Raw genomic sequence first — 27,672 nt, 5'->3', positions numbered from 1 at the left:
AAATGCAAAAAAAGGCCTTCCTCATTTCTCCATTTTGCTTATTAAAAAAAAAAAAATCAGCACAGAATTCAATCTCAACTCTGTAAGTTGAACTCTGCTATGCTATCAAGAACAGTATTCCCTAATGTGAGTTTATTGGTCTTTTGAGCAAAACCATTCTCCAATGTGAGACTGCTTTATGCATTGCAGTCGTAAAGCCACACTAAATGACTGTCCTTACGTCTGGTTATTGTGATAATGAAAATCTTCTCTCATTCACCTACGTTAGTGTGGTGGTACCAGCTCCAGATGGTACCAGCTCCACTAATGTAGAGGAATGATTGCACAGTACATCCTTTGAGAATATCTTCCTTCAATATTACTTTAAAATCAGTCTAAGCTTTTCATATTACAAATAAGGAGACTGAGGCTCAGAGCGGCTAGCCATACATGATTCAAATGGTCAAATACCATGTTTCCCTGAAAATAAGACCTAACTGGAAAATAAGCCCTAGCATGATTTTTCAGGATGACATCCCCTGAACATAATTCCTAATGTGTCTTTTGGAGCAAACATTAATATAAGACCCGATTTTATTTTTGGGGAAACACGGTAGCAGTGTTTTCAAACTGTTAAACGGGAATATTAATTGAGTTAATTTTCTCAGTAAGTTCACAAGAAATGATTCTAAGTCACATACCTGTAATTTGACAGACATCTATACGATACAATTTGTGGACGTGGCAATATTTTATAGGCTCTCTATAAAATGATAAGAGCAGTAGAAAAGGAAATGTATTGGCATATTTTTGTTTTTAACCATGAGGTTCTGTTGAGCTAATGATAAGAGGGGGAAAAGAAATATTATCAACATATATATCTCTCACTCTGCAAATGTTTCTTAGTATCAATAGTTAATTTTTTGAGCAAGAAACTATGGTAGGTTCTTTGGCCCTTATTCTCACAGAATGTAAGTACAAAAATAAGTAATGACTTAAGAAATGTACATCACAGCTATGTGATAAGTGAAGACTGGTGACTGGTGAAGACTATAGATAAGACTTCAGTGTTTCCACTTGTTGCTGGAATAACTAAGAAAGGTTCTGCTGTGAAGGTGGGACTCGAGCGTCTCCCTGTCTGGTGATGCTGAGAGAGGGCGGACGTGTCACAGGAGCCAAGGGGAAAAGGCTAAGCAAGGAGGAGAAACGCACCAGGCAAGCAAAAGGTACAGTGCAACGGGCTGCAGGGGGAAGGCACCTCCTTAAATGAGCAGCAGGAGCTGAATGGCAGGCTGAGAAGCAGACCACAGATTGAGGAACGTGGAGGAGAAGCTGCTGATAATTCTTGAGCAGTTCAAGGAAGACATAGACATTTGTAGGGGATTGGAGGGTTGAGTGAATAAAGCAAATACTGGTATTAATGAATAGAGTATATACCTGAAATGGCTTATCTGATTTTCTAAAAGGAAAGAGAGTCTCTCTTTTATCTCCTCAAATCTCTCTTTTTCTTCCATTGAAACCGTTCCAATTCCATCAGGCCTGAAAAACAATCAGAATCAGTAATTTATTTTATATATTTCATATCTATAGCTATCTATCTATCTATCTATCTATCTATCTATCTATCTATCTATCTATCTATCTATCTACTTCCCTGAAAAATCCAAGTAATTAAGGAAAATGCATATCAGTCTACTGTGTATGTATTACTTGTGTCTATAGTGGAAATTTATTGGAGACATTTATAGCTATTTGCTTCATATTTTGACCTGGAATGAACAGAACAAAATTATTCTCTTTTAGACAGCCTTCAAGGTAAAGGATTACAATAAATATTTTCCAGATCTACAGAAAACAATGACTAGTCCTTGAGAATGTCAGTGAAAAGTGTTTTGCAGTGGTACCAGACATTTGACCAATTAAATGAACATCCCCTGAATAGAAATATTATAAAAAATATACCGAATGCAAGCTAAAATGTCTTAACTGCTTCTTTTCCAAATAAAAATTAGGCTAATGTAAAATAGGAGACTTCATTTTAATTGTTGTAAGAAATGTAGCAATTTTGGATACAAGTAGTGGTATACTGCTCTAGTTTGCTTAAATATGAGGGCATATACATAAAAATAAATATTTGAATAAAAGCATACAGAGAGAAAAGACCAGCTATGTTTCTTTTCAAGATTTTGGTGCTTAACCAAATATCCCTATGGAATCAAGATGAGTTTTCATCAGGACTTTTGAAAGTAGTTATGAAGATTGAACAGAAATCTTCTTTTACTAAGATGAGGATTGAAAATATATCTGGTGGCAGAATTTATTCTATATAAATTTAAGTAACCAGTTGTATAGCAATCATCTAAAATTCTGAGCCTGTAAATTTTAACTATCTCTGTTAAAACAGAGAAAAAGGTATAGTAATCTCATAGTCATTTCAAAATCTATATATTTCAACAAGATGAATCTTTTTGCATTTGATAATTCACACCAATTATTTCTTCTCTTGATTAGCTCATTTTTATAAAAATTATATTTTAACTCCTGAGTTATGCATTTATCATTCCAACTTACTAATTTTTAACGTGTATGTATAAAATAGGTAGAAACAATGATTATGAAAAACGAAGAAAAATGAATGCTTAAAATAATTTTCCCAACAAGATTTTTTATTTGATGTCCCCACTGTTTTTTTAATGTGTGTGTGTGTGTGTGTATGATGGTTGTAAACTAGTCAATTAGAATAAAGACAATTAATGTTAAAGTTATATCTGACTCAACTGACATAAAGACCGTTGATTCATCTCAAAGCATCATTTAAGTCTGAAGTTTATTTCAATATAGAGTAAATAATTTATTTCAGAAATAAACATGCTGCTAGAATTTATGCTTTGAAAATATTTCTTACAACTACGTTTTGTTCCTAAAGAAAGATCAATTATATAACTTCATAATCAGCATAATACATCACATTTTCCTCCCATCAGAATGCATTTGAATGTTAACTACAGAAAAACTAATGGCAACATATCCGTCTTTCAAATACTTTTAGGAAGAAGAAAAGAAAGTCTGATCTATAAATGATAAAGTAATGAAATTTGAGCTAAATCCAATGTTTTATCATAATTAAACAATGGGTTTTTTCACATATCACTTCAGAGTCAATTCTCACTGAGCAAATGACAGCGCAAAACCCAGACTATAACTTATGAACGCACCGACAGTGACCAGAAAAGTTCAACCTGAGAGTTCTATATAAATTAATAATGTGGGAGTTTGGGCATTCACACAAAAACAATACTTTATGTTATTTAGTAGGCAGCAATAAAAACTCATCCCACAAAGTTGCAGGTGGTTATGTCCCTAAATACACCTAAGCAAACTTGATGGAAACGAGCCAAGAACTCATTTTTATTGTTCTGACGACGGGCATCCTTTTGGCTCTGCTCTCTTGACAGACTCCACATGGGTGTATCAGAGTGAATTTTACTGTTTGCTTCCACTGTCAAAAGAGACAGTGACCCACACGGATAGGGCAAGTTGTCCTGTCATATGAAGTGTCACTGGGGCACGGTGCCTACCTACAGAAAGGATTTAGGAGGTGAAAAGCGAGAAAGGCAAGTCAGGGGAACGCCACTTATGTCAAACTTCAGCAAGATAAAATCTATTACACACAGTGAACGGTCATCTTTTACCTGAGTTTAGCACTAAATTAGGTCCACATGGACAGGTTCAATAGAACATTTCATATTTTGGATTTGCTATCATTCCTATGTCCCTATTTTAGTGAATACACCAGACTATGTACTGAATATTAGGTATATGAAATGGCCTTCTATATCTAAATTATTGGGAATAAATGGCAACTTTGCTGCAGTCAAGCCTAAAGGTAAGAACTCCTTGTAAAATTATTCTTCCAGCAAATGCAAACACTTCCTGTGTCATCAATATCTTCCTGTCACGGTCACTATTAAAACAAACATAGCAACGAGCAATTGCACAATTTTAAATCTGTGCCTGGTACTGTGCTAGCTGTTTTATGTATCTAACAACACAGGATGCTCATAGCAATCCTTTCTCCAGCCTCCAAGGAAGGAAGCTACAGGGGTTCAGGGAGGTTAGGCTGCTTCCCCAAGGTCACACAGCTGGTAAGTGCTGGAGCTTGGACTTGAACCTAGGTCTCCTGCATTCCAAAGTCAGTGCTCTTAGTGTGCCCATGCCTTATTTTCTTTTCCCCATCTTCGCACAAAATACTAAAGAGCAAAAACAACAACAAAAACCCTACTAGAAAATGGAAGCTTTATCTAAGAAGCAATAATGGAGGAACTATTTTAAATACATGTACATCAGACACATTCTATGTTATTTGTACTATCAGGCAAAGAGCTTAAAAATCAATAAAACTTAAAATACCTACAGATTCAATTAAAAAAGACCAGAACAAAGGAAGCCCTAAATGTGCTTTCATAAATTCCCAAATATGTGCTTGTAGAAGCCTTGAGAGAAACTTAAACCAGTTACATTTCATGAACATTTATTTAGCAGACTCAGTGTCATAAAAGATTTAAACGAATAGCTTCATAAGCTCAGTTCATAATTTCTGGGAGCTGTACCTTCAAGACACAGCCAGAACCTGACCATCCCTCACCACTTCTGCTGCTTCTCTTCCAGTTCCAGCCATCATCAGCTCTCCCGAGTATGGCTGCAGCCTCTTTGGTCTCTCGCCTCCAGTCTTTTCCTTGCCAGAGTATTGTTAACACATTACTGTGAGCCTTTGTCAAGCATAAGTCAAATCCCTGTAATGGTAGCAGTCACTGTAAAAGCCAAAGCCCTTAGAATGGTCTACAAGACTGCATCTGACTCTCCTTCCCTACACTCACTCTCTGACATCCTCTATCCTCACAGCAAGTCCCCTCACTCCCGACTCACCAGGCTCCTCACTAGCTGCAAACATATGGAGTATGCTCTGCCCCAGGGCCTTTGCATTGCTGTTTCCACAGCCTGGGAGCTCTATCCCCAAGTACACACATGGCTCGCTCATCTCTACTGACCCAACTCAGGATTAGCGAGTTTATCTCTAACTACCGGATGTAAAGGTGTAATCTCTCATTTCCATAGGCCTCATCTCCTTTTCCATGATTTATTGCTTGTCATTGTACCTGTGGCTGTTAGCCAACATGTGACATATTTATTTACTTGTTTACTGTCTGCCTCCTTTGTGCTGTACTCCTAATGCCTAGAATAGCAGCTGGCATGTTGTTGCTGCTTAATACATAGCTGCCAAAGAAATGAATGAGTGATGTACATAGAGTATAAAAATATCAGTTATATTATGAGAACTCATGAATTAGTAATACCACATATATTGCTTATTAGCATGAATATGGCATAAATTATTTGGAACATTTTTTAATCATATAAGAGTAGATAAAATAGCAATTTTTTGAAGAGTAAATAAGTGGAAATTATAGTTAAGTGTTCTGGGTAAAATGATCTCTAACAAAAGTTAGTATGTATTTACACTTAACAGAAAAATTTTAGGGTTTACCTGCTATTTTCGTTATTAATAAGATGATTTGTATTAAATTTCAGGAATAAATTTTTTTCCTGAGATAATAAAAGTAAAACAAATAATGTCTCTTTGACAATGATAAAAAAAACTATGTTAAAATGTGATTACTGAAGATTCTAACATAAAGACCAATTTTCTGATTCGAATGTTAGTATAGGTTTAACTCTATGCTGATAAATAAATATTAAAGTGATTCCAAAGACAAAGGAAGGTATTCTCACATATCAAGATTTAAAATTTTCATTTTCTCATCAGGCCTGTAGCTATTGAAACTACATGCTTTTCATAGAAACAGAGTGTTCTGTGAAAGAAGTCTAAGACATGAACAAATTGTAAAATACAGTTTAATATATCTTTTAATTACAGATATTGTCAAATAAGTTATGACATGGAACTTCCTTCTCGTATTACACAATAAGCAACTGAACACCAAAAGCAGTTGTATTCTATATTAATTATACTTCAAAGATTCTTAAAAAAACGAATTCATACAATAGAACCTTCTGCCACTAATGCTTACTAGTCTGATCTTACATCTGCCTATGGATCACATTCTGCTTTAAGAGAAACTATTACGTGCGGGTGCGTGCATGCACATGCACACACACACACACACACACACACACACACACACGATACTTTTTTTGAAAGCCACATTCATCCAAAAAATAGTTCCTACATATGCTAAGGCCTACACAGGTTAATTTCTTTAAATTCTTCCATGAACTAAGGTATTTTATAATTTGTGCTATTCATCAATCTGAGTAACAGAGACTTACCAGCTGTCAAAACGTTTTAAGGACCAGTGGTCCTGTGACATACTCCAACCACATGGGCTCAACAGCCCAAGGATATTTTGAACAATACAAATTATAAGACCTTCTTGGAGGTTCATAGGGAAACCAAGGCCTATTAAAGGAGTCTGAGAAGCCTGATAGTAAAGACCATCTGTCTAACTTTGTTTAAAGAGCATGTCCCAAAATTACGTAGTCATGGGATCTCCCCACAATTCCCACTTAAAAAAGCATCATTTAGGGCTGACGCGCATTTGTTCTATTACTTAATGAAAACGCTAACATCTGCTATGATTATTTTCTCAATCACTTTTCTCAGCTGCACAGGTTCTAGATATTTGAGGGGCAAAAGGACCCTTGCCTTTATCATCTGTAGGAGTCTGCATGTTGCCGAGAAGAATGTGCCCAGGAAGCTTGTGCGCTGAATAAATACAGTCGGAGTGAACAGGGTGAAGAAACGTCTGATAAATTGATGAGATCGATTTCCTTCCCCCTTCCCCACCAAACCCCTCCCTCCCCAACTCATTAGGGAAGTTTGCTTGTCCTGGCAGTTGGGTGGCTTGTGGTAAAGATGTTTTGCAAGCAAATGACAAAGCTCATGGCACTGCTGAGTTTCTTACAGACTTTTTTACCTGCCCTGTCCTCTGAGGAATGTATGATATCTTAGCTTCCTCTAAAGAGAGTGAGAAGGGGAGAGACACCTACAGGGTGGTATTTCTGAACTGTCAATTCTGCTTGCGGCACAGCAGGTCAAAGCCACTTTGCACTTCGTGTATTTCCTACCAATATCCATTTGTGAACAGAATAAAAAAGAGAGGAAGACACAGCACGAGAATGAGAAATGATGGAAGATGAAGGAGAAAACAATAATCTCTTCTTATTTTTTGTTCCCCAACCTATAACAGCTCCTATTGTTTCAAACAAAATGATGTATCATTTGGATGGCCATGTACTACATAATCAGTGTCCTTTTACACATCCTGAAATTTTACGTATCCAAAGAAGGAATTAATTTGACCTCTATACATTCACTGAGACAGAAGAAACAGGTTTTCTGTGAGAAAAGATTTTTAAGACATTTTGAAATCATTCTTCTCTTTTTCCAAACACTCCTCCCTCCTAATCCTTTCTTTATTTGAATTTCCTACTACATTCTATTTTTTGGAGGTTTTAGAGAGTAGACATTTCTACAGAGAAAGCAATTGTCTGACTCTTTGAAGACATATGATCTTGTGACTCTGTTAAGGTAGTGACATCCCAAGGACAGTTATCAAGATGTTTGATAACTGGCCTCTCTTGGAAGCAACCAACCAAACAAACCAACAAACATTCTTAGACTATCCAAATTAAATTCACTGCAGCACACAATTCTGAAATTCAAGAGACACAAAACACTGGGGGGGATTTTATAATAAAAATAATGAGAATTAAGGTTGGCGTATTCTCTTACATTAATATTACCTCTGACCCATTAGTAGTTTTCTTAAATGACATTTTTTTTTAATTAAAGGACTACATAATTTGGACAGAGGCATTCAAAAACAACACAAAGACAAAAATTAAAATTTCCTATATATTTCCCAACCAGAACTTACTGATAATACCATTTTGTAAATATAATTCCAATTTTCTTTGTATAAATCGATGGATATGGTGTACATTCTAAGTCATAATTTGATTATTTTAATGAGCTGTAACCATTTTTCATATCATTTAAATATTCTAATATATGCTTTTTAATGAAAGTATGATATTTCATTATATGGGTGTACCATAATTTATTAATCTAATACTCATTCGTAAAAATTTAGACTTTTTCCCACTGTATTTCCTACCATAAATACTGCTGCAATGATTAATCTTATGCTATGCATTTTTCACTCATCTCTGATTGTTGCCTGGGGACAAACTTCTGAAAGTATATTGCGAGGTTAAATGGCGCTATGTATTGAATTGTGTTCCCCCTCAAAATTCATATGTTGAAGTCCTAACCACCAATGTGACTAGGGTGGGAGATAGGCCTTGTAGGAGATAATTAAAGTTAAATGAGGTCATAAGGGTGGGCACTTATCTGGTAGGATTAGTGGTTTTATAAGAGGAAGAAGAGTGAGATCTTTCTTTCTCTGTTATGTGAGTTTATGGAGAGAAGGCAGGTCTACAAGAATGCAACAGTCCAACCATGAACCTGACCTTCCTGACACCCTGGTCTCAGACTTCTAATCTATAGAACTGTCAGAAAATAATTTTTTTTTGTTTAAACCACCCATCTATGATATTTTGTTATGGCAGTCTAAGCTAACTAAGACAAATGGGATAATATTTTCAGGCACATCATAGATACAGTAAGACAGCTTTTTAAGAAAGCATTTATTAGTTTACAGTCTGACCCATGGTGCATAAAACTATGAATTTCCCTGCAACCTCATCAACTGTGATCTTTATCATGTTACAATCATTTTCAATTTTATATATAAAAAGGGGATTTCACTGTTTTAATATATTAATTTCCATGGGATAAAATGACACAATCTTCCTGGTTATGTAGGGTCTTTCTCTGGGCCATAAAAATCACTGCATTTCAATAAAAACATTTAATTGTGAATGCTACTTAGAAAGTGCCCCAACATGTCACCTGTAAAATTTGTAAACAAATGGTCTAATATCATTCATTTACTTACTCAACAAATATTTACTGAGAACCTGGCTAGAACCTGTATCCTGGGGATACAACATAAGCACAAAAGGAATGATCCCTGGCCTGCCTAATAGAGTTTATAGTAAGTGAAGGCATAAAAAAGAAAAATCAGACATAAGTGCACTCACCAAAAGAAGGCTATCATTAATAACCATTTAAATAAGCTTTAATGCAAAATGCATTGTTAGTTATGAAGAGGGTCACTAAATAATGATAACAATTTCTATTCACTAGGATGATTTAACAATTTTAAACTTGAATGTGCCAAATAAACAGCCTCAAAATACATAAAGGAAAAATTGGCAGAAGTAGAAGGAAGAAACCACCACGGCAGTGGCAGCTTTCCACTCATCTTGGTCATGATCCTACAGATCAAATAGGCAAAACATTAGTAAGAGTTTGACCATAAAGTTTCAGCAAGTTATGAAGAATCAGTATCATATAGATTACACTCTCTGAACGCAAAGAAATTAGGTTAGATATCAGTTCTCAAGAAAAAAAAAACCATTACTTTCTTATAAATTAAAAAATGTACTTATAAATAGCTCTGTATAAAAAAAAGAAATGATTATTTTATATTAGTTTCAGGTATGCAGCATAGTGGTTAGACATTTATATAATTTAGAAGGTGATCCCCTGATAAATCTAGTACCCATCTGGCACCATACATAGTTATTACAATATTATTGACTATATTCTCTAGGCTCTACTTTTACATCCCCGTGACTATTTTGTAACTACCAATTTGTATTTCTTCCTTCAATGTTTTCACCCAGCCCTCCAAACCCCTCTCATCTGGAAATCAAAAAAGAAAAAAAATTATAATGAAAAGTTACAAGTACTTAGAGTGAATTTTAATCAAATATTACATATCTATATCTATATCTATAGCTATATATATATTAAAAGCAGTAATTAGTGGTCTAATTACTTATCACCTTAGATGCTTATGCTGGAAAAGAAAAGCTAACTAGTAAGAAGTTAACCATCTAATTTAGGAAGTTATCAAAAAAAAAATCCAAAAAAGTAGACAGAAGGAATAAAAATGAAAGACAACATTTAATGAAATGGTTGACTACAAAAGGGGGCACACACGGAAACTTTCAGGGTGAAGGATCTGTTCTGAATGACACTAGGGTAGAGAATATATGACACTACGTTTGTCAAAACTGACAGAACTATAAGAACTGTAAAGCACAACAAGTGATCATTATTGTATACAAACTTAAAAAAACCCAATGTATTAATCAGGATATTGAGGGATCTCAGGATGGAATGTGTATTTTGACAAGCGACACTAAGTGTACTGTATGATACAACCTCACTAAAGAGAGTGGGAGAGAAAAGAAGCTGTCCTGTGGAACTTTGAAAAACAGTGTTTTGACTGGAAACTGTAAGGTTAATAACCAGAAGACTTGTACATAAACACTGTACTCTAAGTAAATGGGTAGTGGCTGGTGGAAGCCTGGTTTCTCACTGTTGAAGAGAGAAGTTACAGATAAGCAAGAAAGGAAGGCTCACGTGAGTTTTGTGGCACTGGACTAGAGTTGGAGACATCAGTATGACCTCATGGGTTAGTATACATACAATGTCACCTAGCTCTGTCCAATGAGAGGCCCTGGAAGCAATGACATCCCAGTAGCAATAAGCATACTCATTACTCTGATCTCAGTTTCTAAATACCATTCTCTAATATAAGGAATCAGGGTTCCTTGCAGAAATGGCTGATTATAGGGCTGAGGCAAGAAAACTACAAAATGAGCTTGCAACATGTCTTAGTACGTTGCAATTTAGAAAACAATCCAATTTACAATTGCATAAAACCAAACCAAAACAAAACAAAACCCACCAAGGAGTAAATTCCACAAAGGTGGTAAAAGACCTGTTCTCAGAAAATTATAAGACATTAGAAAAATAAATTGTAGGTGATACAAAGAAATAGAAGCATATACCATGTTCTTGAATAGGAAGTGTTAAAAATGTAAAAACAAAAAACAAACAAAAAGGATGGGGCACATCAAAGGGAGTGAGTCTGAAAGAGCTCTCAATGGCTCAAACTAGAACAATTTCAGAAACAGAATAAAGTAGTATCAGATTATAACCCAAAGTATAATTATATAAGAACCCATACTGATATAAATGGTTGGCCAAATAAATAGGGTAGAAGAGACAAATCTTCCTTGCAGAAGAATCCCAATAATGTATGCAGCTAGTCTTCCCTCTAGGAAGTTGGGTTTAATGTCCCTCACCCTTTGAGTGTGAGCTGGACTTAGTGACCTGCTTCCTGAGAATAGAATATGGAGAAAGCAAAATAATATCTTTATAGGGGAGAAATCTGGCAAACATTATCTTAACCAAGTGATCAAGGTTAACATGACCAGTGATGTCCTGTGAATATCATTACTCCTTGATAGGGTGAGATGAAAAGGTATTTTATCTCTTCAAAATCCCATAACCCCAGACTAGCCATGAAAATATTAGACAAATGCAAATTGAGGAATATTTGACAAAATACTTGACCAGTACTCCTCAAAACTGTCAAGGTCAAAAAAAACAAGGAAAGGCTGAGAAACTGCCACAAATCAGAAGAGACATGACAACAAAATACAATGTGGTATCTTGAGTTAGATCTTGGAACACCAAAAAGAACATTAATAAAAAAATGGACTGGTGAAATCCGAATAAGGGCTGATGGTTAGTTAAAAGTAATGCGTCTCTTAGTTTTGACAAATGCATCATGGTAACATATGGTGATAACCTTAGAGGAAACTGAAATATGGGAACTCTCTGTACTATTTCGGCAGTTTTTCTGTAACTCTAAAATTAATCTAAAACAAAAAGTTTACTTTGTAAAAAAATAGTGAAGTGGAAAACAAATAAACAAGAGAGTTTGACAAAGACAAAAGTTGCTTCTTTGAAGAGTTTGAAAATGTTTATAAACTTCTTGTAGCATGGATTGAAGGGAATAAAAGAGAGAAGGTAAAAATAAACAATATTAGAATGAGAAAGGGGAGATATTTACAGATAAAGCAAAAAAAAATGAGAACTTAATACCAATTCATCTGAAAACTTAGATGAAATGCACTATTTCTAGAAAATTATAACCTAACAAAACTCACTCAAGAAATAAATGAAAAACCTGAATAATTCTTTAACTACGAAATATACTGATGCACTGATGAACATAGATGCAAAAATCCTCAACAAAATATTAGCAAACCAAATTCAGCAATACATTAAAAAGATCATCTACTACAATCAAATGGAATTTATTCCTGGGATGCAAGGTTGGTTCAATATTCACAAATCAATTAACATAATACACCACATAAACAAAATGAAAGATAAAAGTCATATGATCATATCAATAGATGCAGAAAAAGTGTTTCACTAAATCCAGTAACCATTTATGATAAAAACTCTCAGCAAAGTGAGAATAGAGGGAACATACCTCAACAGCATGAAGGCCATATATGACAAATACACAGATAACATCATACTCAACACTGAAAAGCTAAAAGCATTTTCCTTAAGATCAGAAACAAGACAAAGATGTCCACATTTATTCAACATAGTATTGGAAGTCCTACCCACAGCAATCACACATGAAAAGGAAATATAATAAAAGGCATCTACATTGGAAAGCAGGAAGTAAAACTGTCATTATTTGCAGATGACATGACGCCTTATACAGAAAACCCTAAAGACTGCACCAAAAATCTATTAGAACCAATAATTAAATTCAGTAAAATAGCAGGATACAAAACTAATATTCAGAAATTGGTTGCATTTTTATACAATATTGAACTATCAGAAAGAGAAATTTAGAAAACAATCCAATTTACAATTGCATAAAACCAAACCAAAACAAAACAAAAAACCCACCAAGGAATAAATTCCACAAAGGTGGTAAAAGACCTGTACTCAGAAAATTATAAGACATTAGAAAAATAAATTGTAGGTGATACAAAGAAATAGAAGCATATACCATGTTCGTGAATAGGAAGAATTAACAACATTAAAATGTACATACTACCCAAAGGAATCTATAGATTCAATGCAATTCCTATCAAAATACCAATGGCATTTTTTACAGCATTAGAACAAATAATCCTAAAATGTATATAGAACCATAAAAGACCCTGAATAGCCACACTAATCTTGAGAAAGTGGAACAAAGTTGAAGGTATCATGCTACTTGATATCAAACTACACTACAAGCCTATAGTAATCAAAACAGCATGGTACAGGCATAAAAACAGACACATAGATCAAAGGAACAGAACAGAGAGCTCAGAAATAAACCCACGCCTATTTGGCCCTCCAATCTATGACAAAGGAGGCAAGAATATACAATGGGGTAAAAACAGCCTCTTCAATATATGGTGTTGGGAAAACTGGACAGACACATGCAAAAACATGAAACTGGATCACTGTACATCATATGCAAGAATAAACTCAAAATGGATTTAAGAGTTGAATGTAAGACCCAAAACCATAAAACTCCTAGAAAAAGGATAGGCAGTAAACTCTCTGACATTGCTCTCAGCAATATTTTTACTAATATAGTTCCATGGACAAGGGAAGCAAAAGAAAAAAAATAAACAAATGGCACTACATCAAACTAAAAAGTTTTTGGACAACAAAGAAAACCATCGACAAAATGAAAAGACAACATACTGAACGAGAGAAGATATTTGTCATGATACATCTGATAAAGGGTTAATACTACCCCAAATTTATAAAGAAATCACACAACTCAACACCAAAAACAAACAAAAAACCCCCTAACAATCCAATTAAAAAATGGGCAGAGGACCTGAATAGACATTTCTCCAAAGAGGACATACAGATGGTCAACAGACATATGAAAAGATGCTCAACATCACTAATCATCAGAGAAATGCAAATGAAAACCACAATGAGATGTCACTTCATCCCTGTCAGAATGGCTATCATCAACAAATCAACATTCAACAAGTGTTGGCGAGGATGTGGAAAAAAGGGAACATTGTCCACTGTTGGTGGGAATGCAGATTAGCGCAGCCACTATGGAAAGCAGTATGAAGGTTCTTAAAAAAATTAAAAATAGAACTACCTTATGACCTAGCAACTCTATTCCTGAGTATTTATCCAAAGAAATTCAAAATACTAATTAAAAAAACCCCATATATACCCCTATGTTTACTGCAGAGCTATTCACAATAGCCAAGGTATGGAAAACAATTGAAATGCCCTTCAACAGACAATTGGTTAAAGAAACTGTGGTACATTTATACAGTGGAGTATTACTCAGCCATAAAAAAAGAATGAAATCTGACCACTGGCAACAACATGGATGGACCTAGAGGGTATTATGCTAAGTGAAATAAGTCAAACTGAGAAAGACAGATAGTGTATGATCTCACTTATATGTGGAATCTAAAGAACAAAGTAAATGAGCAAACAAAACAGAAACAGACTCAGATACAGAGAACAAACTGATGGGTTACCAGATGGAAGGGAGGTTGGGGGGCTCAGAGAAAAAGATGAAAGTATTAAGAAGTGCAAATTGGTAATTACAAAATTGTCGCAGGAATGTAAATTACAGCCTAGGGAATATAGTCAATACTATGGTGATAACTATGTAACTAGTGCCAGGTGGGTGCTAGGGGATCACTTTGTAAATTACGTACATGCCTAACCACTATGCTGTACACCTGAAACTAAGATAAAATAATACTGAATGTCAACTGTAATTAAAAAAAAAATTTCTAGAGTGAGGTTTAGGTGTCACTATTTTTCTTAACCCCCAAGCGATTCTAACATGGTGATTCTACTAATCTAACCCATGAACTTCATTTTATAAGTGCAGAAACAAAGGTGCAATATTGATAATGTCCCACCCAAGAAAACATAGTAGTTATTAGGTTAGTGCAAAAGTAATTGCAGTTTTTGCAATTATTTAAAAATTTTTAAACCACAGTTACTTTTGCACCAACCGAATATTTGCATATGGTACTGGGATTACAACTCTACTGTCAGTGCAATCCAGTGACTACAGGGATATATGATAGAGTGATGCACGATCTATATATAAATCATTGTGCTATATGTGCAAAAATAAAATAAATAAATAAATTGATGCAATAGTTTTGTGTCTTTCCACAAACAAGTTCCCACACCCAGATGGTTTTAAAGTTGAGTTATCGATCAACTTAAAAGAACAAGTCAATTGAATCTTATATGGAACAAGCAGGAAAGCTCCCCAACTCATTTTATATGACTGCAGTAGCCTGGATACCAAGTCCTGACAAAAATAGTACGAGAAAGGAAAATAACAGGCCAATCCTGAGCACCCACATAGATCTAAAACTCCCAAACTGCTTGGCCACAGTAGTGGGAAATGGTATAGATATACATATACTGCTTTTCCTTTTGTTTGTTTTTATGTAAAAGCATTACATATATACTATGTTCTTAAAAAGCTTTGGTATGTTAAAACACTACATAGAGATCCGACTCAAGACCCCAAACTCTTTCCCACACCTAACTCTAGATGCTAAGAAGGCTCAAGTTTAAGACAAGCCACACAGAGGAGTAGCTCATGTTTCTGTTCATTGTGAACCTGACTTATATTCTAACACATAGTGAAACATTTCTTAGCCCTGTCTCTTCCTCTGTGGTTGACCAGTAGGCTCTTTTAGGCATTGTTTCAGAAATATCCAGGAGCTGTTGGCTGTGAATGAATGGTGTGGAGGGAAAACCGAAAGTTGATTAAGTGTCCTTAGTAACTATTCCCCAATGGTAGCTGAGGTACGTTGCGTGCGTACGTTGGGCGATGGGGTTCTTGGTTCCTGCTTTTGGCTATCTCTTTGCCACCACATTCGGCCTACAATGTCTTCCAGCAACATGAGGGCTGGGATGAAACAGGGGGAAGGGGAGACCCCAGAACCTCTCCAGGGCTCCTTCTAACCATCACGGACAGCAGATGAGGTGAGGCACCTGCTCAGTGCTTTTCCAGTCACGTCTTCCTCCTTGAGACATGTCTACAGTATGCCACTAGAACCATGACAGTCTCAGAGTTTACCTTTGCACTGCTGGTCTTTTACAGAGCAATCTGCAAAAGTGTATTTCACTACTGTATTGAATGTAAAATATCACTGACTGACACTGAAGCATATTTTATCATTTACAGAGTGTTTACATAATTTCCTGTGACCTATTATGAACCATAGCAGGTAGAGCACATTAATATTATTTTTCACAATGAACAGATGGGAAATTGAGACAGGACCAATTGCTCAAAATGAAATAGCTCATAAGTAGAAGAGCTCGGACAGCGCCCTTTCTGACTCCTAGCTCAGTGCTATTTCCCACAAACTAAGTCTCTCCCATAGCATTCACTTCTCTCTGTTTTGGTTTGTCTGCCTTGTTTTGAAAGGCATGATTATCTTGCTTGAGTACTGAACTCTAGGTTGGGTGGGGATAGATGTTGCTGCTGGGAAAGTTAGAAGCAGATTTGGGGGCGTTCTACAGCTTCTGATAGAATAAAAATAGAACCCTCAGTGTGTATTTAAGAGGCATTCACTGATCACTGCCCCTTCAACCTTTGCACACATGGCATGTAGGAGGAAGTCTGTCAGACTGGCCACATTACATGAGGATAACCTTGCTTTGACATTTGATGTGGCTGCCCACCTGCCCCAGAAGTTAATCTCTAGCTGCACAATTTGTATAGCATTTATACTTGATTTTTTTACACCTGTATCCCAAGACTAGAATTAAGAAGTAGCAATGAAAACTCTTAATGATCCTATTTGATGTAATTATCTATGACTTTTACTCAAAAATACATCACTGTCTCTTAAGAGGAGAGGCAGGAAGTTGAGGCATCATTTCTGAAGCGACAGGAAAGAGGAAAGGTTATCGTCCGTGAAGATGGAGGTGTTGTGACATGATTTGACTGGTGCCCATGATGGTTGCCTCTGTGATACGATCTGGAGTCCACAGAAAATAGGGACCGCTTTATGTATAGTCATGTTGTGTTCCTGCACCCTGTGCTTGAAAGCGAGCGCATTGGAGCTGGCCTTTGTCAGGTGTGCAGCAGCTCTAAGACGGCCCCACTAACCCGGGGGGAGCTGCCTATCTTACATTAAACCGGAACATAAAAGCCATTTTGTGTTGCTGCTTTAGTTTCTCCACCCTCAGCCTGACTTACAAAACCCAGATGTATAACCACACATATCAACCTAGACCTCTGCCCTTCAGTGCATTGTCTCTGAAATCCTCTTTTCTCCTTCCCATCAGTCCTCGGAGGTACTACGTATGGCTGAGTGAGTGGCTGTGTCATTCACGGATGCGTGGGGCTGTCATCCTGCAGGAGTGTATCTGAGTCTGTCCTTGACTCACTTGTGTCTTTCTTTCTCTCTTCTTCAGTGTTCGTACCAGCTAGACTGTTTCTGTTTAACTCTATCCTTTTATTCCTGAAACACTCGGAGTGCTATTCAGAGAAGATGCGCCTGCACAGAAGGAACACACCCAGAGAGCTCATCGCGCTGTAAAAGGATGTGCTTCCGGGAAAATTTCAGATCCAGACAGCACTGCTGTCCTTCACTTCAGTCAGTAACAAAAGGCAATCCTGCTTCCTTTTGAATTTTTGATAGAGTTAGTTCAGGTAATGAGCAGCGCGACTCTGAATGCGTGTTTCAATGGATGTAAAAACGGTCATAAAAAGAGAGGACGGCAAACACGGACTGAAAAGTCAGACTTGACATTGACAGCATTTTTAACGGAAGACACGATAAATATCAGATGCTGCAGACATAGACAAGGGAAGCTTCTTTTCACAAGGGAGGTGGCTAAAACCTGAATATTTTATTAGCAAAGAAATATAATTATATACACACTGAAATATTTCCGCTTAGCACGAGGTATTACAACTCTAACTACTTACTTTTCACGTTTTACTTCTCAAAATTTACATTCTTGTGGCTGGGTACCAAAGGGAAGCATATTAGAATAACAACTAATCAATAGTGATAGAATATTTTATAATTACCCAGTACCTGCACATTAGTGTTTCCCCTTTTACATATGAGCCCTGAATTTCAGAAAGGTTAAGTGATTTGCCCATCAGGGGTCAGTGTGCAAATTTTAGAGTTGAGATTCAAGTAGAGCTCTTCTGCTTCTTTTTATTCTTTCATTGTGACAGCATGACATTCCTGAATGACATCTGTTTGACTCTAAAAATTACAGGAAACATCGTATCTTTCAGCTTATCTTGGATAATTTCTACCCTAAAATGAGGTTCAAATTTCCTTAAAACCTATTTCTTCCTTTCTTTTTTCTTAAGATACATGCAACCTAACTGTTGAATCAGAGACTGACTCAAATTTCTATTCTAAAACACCACCCAGAGATACCTGATATGTACATTTTTTAACCTGGAAAATGGATTAAATGTGTACTATTAATATATACATGAACTTACAAACATACCTTAAATTACACCTTACAGTGTATCATTACAAAGAAAACAATACTTTTACAGAATAAAAGTAACTATGGCAACCTACAGATTCAAATCAGGCTGCCTCCCAGGTGGTGGCAGCAGCTCCCAGTTGGCTGAGTAACTTCCCATTAAAATGTGTCTCAAATACATACATTTTGGGGGCGCATTAGCTGAATTTCCTACTTAATATTCTCAATTTAATTTTACCTTTCTGTGTTAATGACTAAAATAATCTGATCATACAAAATGTGTCGGGTATGTCGGTTTCACTAAAACCTTTTTATCTTCCTGCTTTCTGGAGAACTTCCGAACACTGGAAGGCCTATCCTTTGATATCCATGGGTGAGGAGGAATTAAGACAGAGCCAGGAGATGGGAGACAGTTTAGGAAAACAGCCCCTCCCACGCTGTCTATCAAAGATCAGCCATCCTGACTGTCCCCTGTCCCCTTCCCTCCTTTCTCACGTTTGCCAAGTGCAGATGGTTTAGTTTGGGGTAATACAATCCCCATAACTCGCAAGGAAGGCTGAGTTTCCCAATGAGGTCAAAACCAGAAGAGATTCTGAGACTAGGATTGGTTTTATTTTATTATGGGATGTGAAACAGCAACAACAGTGACAACTTAAATTCTACTAATATTTATTGTGCACCCACAATATGCAAGGCACTGTGGTGAGGTCTTGAGAGGATAATAGGTGAATGAGAACTAGTTTTGCCTTCAGAATACGATGTAGTAGAAGAGAAGCAGGTGTAGGTGTAGGTGTAGGTGTAGGGGTGTAGGTGTGTGTGTGTGGTATATAAATATACACAATAAAGTTCATAAGAAAACTACAGAGAGAAGGTTTTTAGTGTTTGAATGAGTTAACAGAAGTCTTCTTAGAGGAGTTTTGTGATCTGACTGTTACAAACTTGGAAAAAGAGAAACATTACAGGGAGAATAACGAGGTATCTGGGGTAAAGATTATGAGGAAAACACTGTGACTTCAGAATGGACGATATTGGGAAAACCTTAATACTATTGCTTGGAATCTATTTTTAATTCAATAATCAAATAAGAACCACTGAAGGTTTTTCTAAAGGAGTATAGTAAAAATGAATCTGTAATTTAGAAGGTGATTGCTAGGCTACTGTATTGAGAAAAAAGCAGTAGAGAAATGAAGAAAGATAGATCAGGAAGAAAAAATGAAGGCCAGAATTAGGGTAGATGCATGGAAATAGTAAAAAGAGAGACAAAATGCAGGGCATGGAAATAGCAAAAAGAGAGAAACTGAAGACAGAATATTGACATTGGCAACAAATTGGGTCTAGGAGGTAAAAGATACAGATGAACAAAAAGTGAGTGGGCCATTGATGGAAGTGACAATAACATGAATAATGAAGTCATTCATTTGTTCGTTCATCAAACACTTACGTGGTGCCTGGAGTGTTCCCTTTTGCTAGGACCTAAAAAAGGTATAGGAGCTGGTTTAGTGAGAAGGCAGATTTAATTTTATACAAGGAGAACTGAAAAGTGCCAGTAGAACATTCAAGCCCCCAACTGTTGACAGAGATCTGTACTTTAGGAGAATAATTGGGTTGGAATTATCTGTACAAAGAGAGGTCATAGTGGAAAAGAGGTGAGATCACTGAAGTAGAATTTTTCACTGAAGTAGAAAAGTTCTCAGAAAGAAGAGGGCAAGTTCAAGAACAGATGTGAGAAAAAACATTACACTGTACTTGGAGACTGGAGGAACAGGAACTGTTAGCAAAGAGATGGTTGCAGGAACAGATAAGAGGAGAGCGGAGTTAGTGCTGCCTCAGGGAAGACAAGCAGCATTTTAGGTAACACGGAGGCTTGGACACGCCACAGCATCAGCTTTTCAGTGAGCGTAAGGAGCGTGAGGCTGGGGCACAGGCTGCTGATTAGGTCCCCACGCAATCCATTTCCAAAAGACTCACTGACAAGTGAGGCGCTAGAAGCCAGACAGAATGGTGAGAGGTTGGATTGGAAACAGAACGATGGAAAAGTAGCTTGCCATAATAATAGCACTTAAGACAATACAAACTATCAGTGAACACTTTTTAACTACTCCTGTGCCAGGTACTATTGTTCTAAGTACTTGATATATATTAATGCATTTAATCCCTAACACAATTAATGCTTTCTGGGAGAGATGCTATTTTATGTGTTTCTTAGAGGTACTGAAGGGAAAACCCAAATAGATTAAGAAGCTTGCCCTTACCCCACACAGTTACTAAGTGTTGATTTGAACCGAGGTGGTCTGATTTCTGAATCTCTTGACCACTCTGTTATGTTGTGAGGCTAGGTGATGCTTAGACAGGTTTGTGGGAAGAAAGGAAACATAAAGAGGGGGAAATGGGATAATGGTTGAATGTACAAGGGGATAGGATAAGGGGTACGTCCTGTATGGGAGACCACCTAGCAAAGGTTCTCTGGGACAGGATTAAGAGAAGAGAGGTGGAGTGACATGGAGAGATTTTAAACTCAGAGGTGCATAGTTTTGGGGGCTTGCTTAGGTGATTTTCCACCCTTTTGGTAAAGCAAGAGGTGAGGTCACCAGAGTGCTAAAAGGACATACTTATTCCTAAAGTGTAGATGAGGGGAGGGGCTGGGAGAAGACACTACATAAACTCCCTTATTCATCTTGCTTTACGAAACCAGTGGAAAAGCAAGGATCATTAGAAATACAGAAACCTATCAACAAAACGTCCCAGACATACTCGTATAAATGCATTACAATAGAAATACCGGTGACACTTAAGCTGTGCAGACCTAGTACTGGGTGGCCCATAAGAACTAAAAGGCAACTTCTAATCTCAGATTCTGACTCTCTCTCTCTCTCTCTCTCTCTCTCTCTCTCTCTCTCTCTCTCTCTCGGCTTTATTGGCAAAAAAGAACATAAAGTGCAGCCCACCTATATCACATCGATGTACATTTTTCCTTTGTTGGTTTTTGTTCTCTTCTAAGAAGTGTTTGCTATTTAAAATCTGTTACTAGGTGATAATAGCAAAGCACATTTTTTCTCTTCCCAGATCAACCCCACACGTTTCACTGTGTGTGTTTGCAAGTGAAAATACCTGTTGCCATGCACGTGAGAGGCGCAGAATGCAAAGCTGTAATGGAGCAGGGTGGGGTCAATGACAGCACCGTTTTCGGAGTGTTCCATCAGTTCTGTCAGGTAGCAGAGATGTCTGTGACAGCCCCGCACTCCGTAGCGCGCACAGTACTCATCCAACACAAAGACTTGGCCAGGGCTAAACCAACCCTGCAAAAGAAAAGAAAAAAAGATTTTTTTCTTTCTGTACTAAGATCTGCTTTTCTGCAGCTGCTGTTAGGCATTATAAGCAGAGGCGGCATTGAAGTCTCTTTTGCCGTTTTTTCTTTTTATTAGTGGTATGTTTCATATTATTTTCAGAAAAGCAAATATTATCAGTTTTGGAACTGATTTGGGACACTGGCAACCTGTGTAATACCATTCTCTCTTTCCTGCCACGCAAGGCAGGGGCAATCTGGTTTACTCTCCTGTCATTTAAATCTGTCAAATTTATTCACAGTACCTGAATGGTCAGTCACAAAAAATGGCATTTCCCAAACTGCAACCTCTGTATGAATCAATTAAAAAGAGAATGGTAAAGCAAATACTATAAGTGAAATTGGCTTGTTTCCGAAAGCATTTTATAACATGAACTAAAAGAAAATTCCAGTAAGTCTAGCAGTGGTAAACATGTGCTATGTGAGTATTGCAGTATTTGGGATATTGCTCTCATTCTGACTGTCTCTCTATGGCGAATATAACAAAGTTAATATTTGTTTATAAAATGTTTTGAGGGGTTATATGGGCTTATGTGGATTATTTTAAGATAAAAAAAGAAAAAAGGGGAATGGAGTGTTTTAAAAAGGGGCAAGAAAATCATGCAAGAGGAGGAAAAGAATGGTGAGAAATGTAGAAAGATGAACTGTAATAAGGAGAAGGAGGAAGAAGAAAAAAAGAACAAAACACCAGAATATTTACTATAGGGATGGTAGGCACGATACTAGACATACTGTACATAACTTATCTTTAATATTTAGAACTATCATAAATGGTAGTTACTGTGGTCTCCATGCTACAAATATATCAGCTGAAGTTGAGAGATATTCCGTGACTTGCTCAAGACCACATTGCAAATTAGCCATGATTTACATCCCGGGTCACCTTGCCTCCAAACTCTCTTTCAAATCGCCATGGTCACTATCCTCTGAGTGCCATCGAAGACACACTGTCGGGTTCTCCTCATACTCCATATGACATGTGGGGTCACCCACATACTCAACACAACTTCTAACAATTCAGTTACTGACCCCACTGAGCGCACTTTTCTGGTGTTCACTCTACGTATGCTTGTCTATCAAAGGTTTTGTGATGATTTGTTTTACTCTCCATGTAACGGTCAAATTAGGGCTGGATCAGTTTTAAGCTGCAGCATTGCATGTTGAATAATAGGTCCTTAATAAAGTGTCTATAAATGAATAAACCATCAGTGTGCTCATGACAGTAAGTTGTTTCGTATCTTCCCGTCTATTGAAATACCTCTGATGAACTGGGAGTACATCCTTTCTGCAATCTTATTTTAAAGACAATGTAACTTTATTGCATGGAGTTACCCTGTTCAGTAGCCAAGGGACTAAATGGTGATAGAAATAGGCATATGCTGGCTGGAACAATTCCAGAGGAATTGCCACTAAAAATATAAACCCTTGGAAAGGCACAGTGATTCCTAGGCTACAGTTTAATGCCACATTCTGAAGAGTCAAGCAATCCTTCTAAAAATAAATTATACTTTGTACCCCAAATTTTGGCTGGTTTCAACACATATCAGGTAGCAGTTTAGCTACTCAATTTAATTCCTTTTTCTTTCTTTTTAAGGAATTCAAATGATCTTTTGAGAGTTAAACGAAACTAAAGCTTTCTTCTGTTACATATATCTACTGTCCTATTTAAACAGTTTATCCCACTTTCTTTTCCTTATCAGATAGGTTGTCTTTCTAGGAACAAAAGAGAGAAACGAAAGATCAACATTTGCTGAACAGACCTTAAACCTTAAAATGTCTGTACAGTTGTTAGTAAATCCTATCACAGAGTTTTTCTGTTTTTGTTTTTGTTTTTTAAATTTTCATTAAAGCCTTCTATTTTCATTCAGCCTTCTCTGGAGGGACTGATAAACCATACTTCAGAGTTCCAGTCTATTCTGCTGTCTAGTGAGGGGCACAATAGCGGTCTCCACGTGTATAATTTTCAAATTGGGAAGCAATCAATTGGAATCCTTCATCCTTAACTCCAATTTATTAAATGAGTCAGGAATAAAATGCCACTTCACAATAAGTATTTCTCACTTTTAAACTGTTTAATTATAATCTATAAGGGGGTAGACAGACAGACTTTTACTCACCAAGCAAGAATAGGAATCATTCAGTCTGTGGTCCAAAGTCTGCCTCTGGAGTAGTCTAAAAAGGAAGGCGTGGTCAAGCTTGCAAGGATTTGCAGAAATAAACTCATCCATACCATGTTTCTGAAAACGGTCTGCATCTGTCAATTCAGAAAAGCATATATAATACATTTATTTTTCTGGTTTAATAACGGGCAGATTCAGTTTTTGAAAATCACAAAATGCATGCCTCATCATAACAGAAGACAACCTTCGATTACATAAATTATGATGTCAAGAATTCAGCATATGACCCTAAATTGCAATTTTTGGGGAGCCTAAATAAAAATGACAGGAAATAAATTGCAAATCATTTGGAATGAGGAAATCCTATTTTCATTCAAAGCTACTTTTAATATCCATCACAGAATAATCTTACGTTTCAATTTTAAGAAAAGTTGATGCATTTTTAAGTACATAATGACTGAAGGAACTGACTGGAAAAGAACCCAAGTCTATTCATAAAAGAACTGTAATGATAGCTAGAAGCTTGCTTTCCAAATGGCAAACTAGGGCAGAAATGAACACACAAGCTTCAGCTGGATCACTTCCAGTCTTTCTTTTTTTCTCTGCATGGAGCTTTTAATGGGACCAGCCTTAATGTAGAAATGGCAATGAATGCTCTCAAGCTTCAAGTTTAAGAGACATGAAAAAGGGAGCACCATGTTTGTACAAATATGCAGACAAAGCATAACGTCCCAAATGGCACTTCAATCAGAGGCCTGAATTTATTGTTCTTTCCAGATTGCATCTTTCAACGCCTGTAGACCCTGCGGGTTTATCAAAAGGCAAGCTTTTATGATTGCTTTCATTAATGGTATGTTTTGTCAAAGTCTTCAATGTGAGTTATTTACTAAGGCTAGAGAGAGAGAGCCATACATCCCCCAAAAGAAGAGCTGGGGTGTTGCTACATTAGCTCTGTTAGAAATGTTGCACGTATTGGGCAAGCAGTCAGTTATGGAGACAAAAGTGGATCTTCTCATAATGGAAGAGCTGAGGCTCTATTGTTCCTTAAAATTCACAGATAGATCTCATTTCTGGTCATCACAAGAAGCAGAGTCCTAAATGTACGCTATTTGTAGTTTTTAAAACCTATATGGTACAATCCTAAAATTGCAAAGGAAAGGAGACAAAAGTTTATTGATTAAACCCAATTATAGAGTCAGGCTCATAATAAAACAGTATCGATCTGTGGACATGATGCTAACATAATCAGTCACATTTAGATATTTAGCCCAGATCATATTGATCCATGTCAAGTTCAACTTTCAGCCATATCTGTCGATGGAAGAACTATGTAACTCAAGCTGAAGGTTCTTCAGAATCATATTTAAAAACAAAAAACAAAAAAAAACATACGCAAACTAACATATATCTCACATCAATATCAAAAGGTGAATGTAGCAAGCAGGCAATGATTGGCTGTTCACTGACGATGTAAGGTATGAGGTGATGATCCATGAAGAATGTATTCCTTTACATTTAATAACTACTTACCTGAATGATTAAATACATTACATGCGGTAAATTAGTATTAATTAAATGAACACTAAACTGCTTACGCTGAGCTGAGAAATGAGACAATCCAACTTTTCTTGCATTTTATTCTAATGCCTGATTGTCTTTCAATAGTTAATAAAAGTTAAATATATGATAATGTGAAATAATATCAAATGAGTAGGAGGCAGAGCATTGAGAAACGCAAGGTGCACATATTATAAAATCAGAAAATTATGTTTTATTTTAAAGAATTTGTCTTAGAATCTTTATTTCTCCATTTATCTGAGTAAAAAAAAATCTTTTAGTATCACCTTTATGAAATTAAATTACTAGTTTTTTTTTAAAAAAACATCTGCTTAATGTTATTCATTATTTCTTTCACCAGAGAAGGTCATAACAAGAAGTTAAAAATAATGCCCACTAATGGCATTTCAGTTGAGAACAGGATATACAATAAATTTCAGAGAAAAGAAATCCATAATTCTCCTTTTACTACACAGGTTTGAAGAAGCAAATTTCTATTTTAAAACAATAGGTACACAGTCTTTAAATAAAATATACAGGTTCCTGGAAACAATGAATCTATTTTCAAAAGTGAATTTACTTTATGAAGCATTTTCCCTATAATATGACTCTAAGCCATATATTTACTAAAGTGACAAGCATTTCTGACACATAAGTGGAAAATTACTTTTCCAATAATTACTGTTAGTAATAAAAATAATATTCATGATAGCAATTTAAATAAAAAATATAGACTCTATATTGAGAAAACAAATAATGAGAAAACAAACACAAAAATTCTATTAAAAAAACAACAACCATACAATCTCTCAGGGGCTGTAATTCTATGAAAGTGAAATGTACTCTTAGGGATTATCCCACTTTCAAAACTCAAGCTGTAAAGACCAATCATCTCTACTTCTTCCTTTCGATGTCTGATTGGCACAATTCAAAATATTTCATGCAAATATACTACACCATGCAGCATTATAACATTAATATCCATGAATTTATGAAGACAAAAATAAATTGAAAAGGTACCAGTTTTGATCTCTCTGTAGGAGAAATCTTTCACTTTAAAATTCTCTCATGAACTAAAGTAAAATAGGAAATCAACTACCATTAAAATATTATCTTATTTTTATAAAAGAATATTTTCATATAGTTTTCTGTGGGCATAACATATCTACATTTAATTCTTAGGAAATACATAGATATCATTTAGATCAAATGGAAAACGTGATTTCAACCAATAACATAACCAAATCTAAGGCTTGGAGATTTACAATAACACAGAATTATGGTGACTAATTTTAAATGGAAAATTATTCATGGTACTAATCAAATGTTTGTTGATAATGACAAATTTCAGTGCAGTTTGTCTTATGAAACAGTATGAGAAAATTATTAAAAGAAACCAACAAGATGTGAGCTTAAACAATAGACTGTAAAACTGTCATAAATTGTGATGATTAACCTCTGGACTAACTACAGGTGTGGGACACAGTAATTGAGGGGTGTTTCTATGGTAACAGTTAGATACATGCTCCAAGCATCTTTAGGTGGTACTGTCACCAGGTGAGGTAAAAGTAGATGAAATAAAAACCAAACTGAAAAAGATTACTATTTGCTATAGATGTAAAGAATTATAGAGGCTGTATTCAAATGGAACATGAAAATTTTTCATTAGGGTAATAGCTGTTGGAAGTCAAGAGAAAAGAATAGGCTGACAGTATCCATTTAGACCGTTAACACTGACTTGCAAACAGCTCGCATAGAAAACGTGGTGGAGACTATTAGCAAGCTGGTAGGCCCCACTGTGGGGAGAGGCGAGTCAGTCAGTGGGCACTGACCACAGCTAGCCCTGTGTACTCAAGAACCCATATCCCGTGAAAATACGCATGTAAGTCAGAGTTCAGAATGTGAGATGGAAAAATCATTAAACTAATTTTTTTTCCTTCTTCCTTTGCAACTGATGCAAAAAATGGTTTTCTTTCTTTTTTTTTTTTTTTTTCCTGCTCCTGGTATTGTGAGAGATTGGAATTATTAAAAAGAAAGGGGAGGGAAAAGATTTGGGGGGAGGGGCGAGGAGACCACTGAAGGAGAGGTAGCCATTCATTAGCACGGCGACCACCTGGGTATCCAGACCTGGCACTCCAGCACCCAAAGGACTC

At 36.3% G+C, this 27,672-nt stretch overlaps 1 protein-coding gene across 2 annotated transcripts in view; it reads right to left on the bottom strand.

Moving 5' to 3' along the window:
- Positions 1-27,672, bottom strand: part of CADPS2 (calcium dependent secretion activator 2) — a 471,665-nt gene that overhangs the window by 120,534 nt on the left and 323,459 nt on the right. For both annotated transcript variants that reach the window (XM_074315663.1, XM_074315664.1), the window contains exons 11-13: positions 23,960-24,096; positions 21,608-21,795; positions 1,417-1,518 (exon numbers count right to left, since the gene is read on the bottom strand). In XM_074315663.1, the coding sequence (XP_074171764.1) occupies positions 1,417-1,518; positions 21,608-21,795; positions 23,960-24,096 (427 nt within the window). The remainder of the gene's footprint in view (positions 1-1,416; positions 1,519-21,607; positions 21,796-23,959; positions 24,097-27,672) is intronic.

The sequence above is a fragment of the Rhinolophus sinicus genome, linkage group LG11 (assembly GCF_036562045.2).
Source record: "Rhinolophus sinicus isolate RSC01 linkage group LG11, ASM3656204v1, whole genome shotgun sequence".
Classification (NCBI taxonomy): Eukaryota; Metazoa; Chordata; class Mammalia; order Chiroptera; family Rhinolophidae; genus Rhinolophus; species Rhinolophus sinicus.
This window is presented reverse-complemented; position numbering and strand designations above follow the sequence as displayed.